Source organism: Manis javanica, chromosome 11 (assembly GCF_040802235.1).
Source record: "Manis javanica isolate MJ-LG chromosome 11, MJ_LKY, whole genome shotgun sequence".
NCBI classification, from domain to species: Eukaryota; Metazoa; Chordata; class Mammalia; order Pholidota; family Manidae; genus Manis; species Manis javanica.
Genome location: NC_133166.1, coordinates 245,977 through 248,489, shown reverse-complemented (window position 1 = coordinate 248,489; position 2,513 = coordinate 245,977). Strand labels below are relative to the sequence as shown.

Here is a 2,513-nt window from a genome sequence, read left to right as displayed (position 1 = left end):
TCTGCAATATTGAATATCGAGTAACTTTATTGTTACAATGCATTCTCACAATAAACATGAACAGATGCTTGAAATATCAGAAGCATTTTGATAGTGTGAACCATCAACTGTATGTCCGCCAAGGTAAATTTTCCAGATTTAATGGGACAGAAAAATCTGGAAAATCTGGACAGAGGTTTGAATCACATATATCAGAAATTGCTACTGGTTTGTGACATAGATTTTGAACACCACCTCTCATCAGAAATCATTAGAATAATAAATAAATGGCACTGAAGGGATGACAGGCTTCATTGTTTCTCCTTGTGATTCAAATCACACCCTCTTTCCATAGACTACAGCTGGTGGAGAAACAGGATGTGACCAAAATCTTACTTGGCAATCAGCACTGAACAAGGTCTTAGACAAACATCAGCTCTCTCAGACAACTCTTTCCAGGAGGCGTAACCAGGCCAATTGTACAGTCTTGATTCTGTCCAAAGGCACACCCCTCCCACGGTCCATTCCCATTCTGGTCAGAAACACGGAACATGGATCACAATCGTGTCTGGATTACGCTGCATCAGAACATTTGGGAGACAGGGCTTTTATACTCCTGGGGCCTCCGACAGGTATCTCTCCTTTAGGGCGCTGAACAGGGCTTGATTTCAGAAGAAAAAAGAAGCGACAAGTTTCTGTATCTTGATGTTTTGCAAACATTTGTGGGTAGATTAAATGTAGGGTGTGAGCAATGAAGTTTCAAGACTTAAAAATATTGTGCTTGTGTGGCTTTGAATAGGCTGTTGGTTCTTTTTGCCATAGTACCTGTCAAATCAGCTTTCAATGCCAAAAGGTAGTATTAATTTTGCTATAGTCTACTCATGGCCTCAGTATTGTGGGTTAAGGGGATTCTGATAGCACAAATCTGTGAGAAATCTTAGAATATCTGAAGTCAGCAATACCTTCCTTTCTTTTGCAACCTCTTCAAGGCATCTTTGATTTCCCTGTTCCTCAGACTGTAAATCAAGGGATTCAACATGGGAATCATCACTGTGTAGAAGAATGATGCGAATCTGTCAAAGTTGGAAGACCTGCCAGAGCTGGAACTCAAATAGACAAACATAGCTGAGGTATAGAAGAGGGAAACTGCTGTCAGGTGAGAAGCACAGGTGTTGAAAGCCTTGGACCTGCCTTGAGCTGTAGTGATCTTCATGATGGAGATGACAATATAGGCATAGGATATCATGACAACAAGGGCACTTATTATCCCAAAGATCATTGCTAATATAGCAAGTAAAAGTTGGACAAAGAAAGTGTCAGTGCAGGACAGGACTAACAGTTGGGGCATGTCACAGAAGAAGTGGTGGATGACATTAGGCCCACAGAAGTGGAGTTGAAGAATGGCACACACTTGGGATACAGAACCAGAGAGTCCAGCCATATAGGATCCCAGCACCATCCCGACACATAGGGTGGGTGACATGACTGATGAATAGAGAAGTGGATTACAAATGGCAGCATAGCGGTCATAAGCCATGGCTGTCATGAGACAAGTCTCAGTCAGTCCCATGGCTGAAAAGAAGAAGTACTGAATGGCACAACCCACTAGGGTGATAGTATGCTGTTCTTGGAAGAAGTCAGAGAGCATCTTGGGGGCTGTGGAGGTCACATAGCAGATGTCTAGGAAGGACAGGTTGCTGAGGAAGAAGTACATGGGTGTGTGGAGGTGGGAATCCATCCTTATTAAGATGATGAGGCTCAGGTTCCAAGTCAGAGTTGTAACGTAGATCACCAGGAACACAGCAAAGAGCAGTGCTTTCATTCTGGGAAAATCGGAGAACCCCAAGAGGATGAAGTGGGTGATCTCTGTACTGTTTCCTCTCCTAATCATAGCCTCAGTACTCCTGAGATCAGAAAAGAGACAAGAGAATGCACCGCTGACTCAACGGAAATGACAGCATTACAATTCTCCTAAGTGCACGTTTTTTCCTCCATGGAGCACAAGAAAAAGGGAAATGCTCACTGTCTTGCTGTAACCACTGCTGCTTTTCATCTCACATTGTCGAGTACCTGCTCAGTGCTTCAGGTTCTCAGTTAAGGCATGAAGTCCTATGAGAACTGAAGGACATATTTAAACACTTGATGGAGAATTTCTCAGAAACAGTAGAAAATCTGTGATTATTATACATGGAGATAATTGATGAAAATGTTTTTTCAAAACTTCTGTTTATTCATTATGTAACTACTGCTTTCTGATAATAATAGTGTAATAATTTGAAATAGACCTTCTGTCCCACATGGTCATCCTGATAAATTTTAAATATTGCTCCCATTCTCCTTGAGATAAATGATTACCCTGTTTGTAATAATTTCTCAACTTTTACAAATATATTGAGGATATCATCTCCAAACTGGCCTGAAAATTGTATCACAATTTATAACTGATAATATTTTTGTAGGGCATAGCATGTGCGACCAAAGAAGTTATAGAATAAATGTTCTTATGGAAGTCTTCATAGAAAGTACACCAAAGG

General features: G+C 41.0%; 1 protein-coding gene across 1 annotated transcript; it reads right to left on the bottom strand.

Annotated features, from left to right (window-relative positions):
* Positions 1-931: 931 nt before the first annotated feature.
* LOC108384120 (olfactory receptor 5AN1-like) lies at positions 932-1,870 on the bottom strand. The gene has a single exon (XM_037006127.2). It carries the CDS (start codon positions 1,868-1,870, stop codon positions 932-934), a length of 939 nt encoding a protein of 312 aa, XP_036862022.2.
* Positions 1,871-2,513: the final 643 nt, after the last annotated feature.

Excerpts from the sequence above, each read along its gene's own strand:
- LOC108384120 (XM_037006127.2), bottom strand. The coding sequence starts at position 1,870 with ATGATTAGGAGAGGAAACAGTACAGAGATCACCCACTTCATCCTCTTG.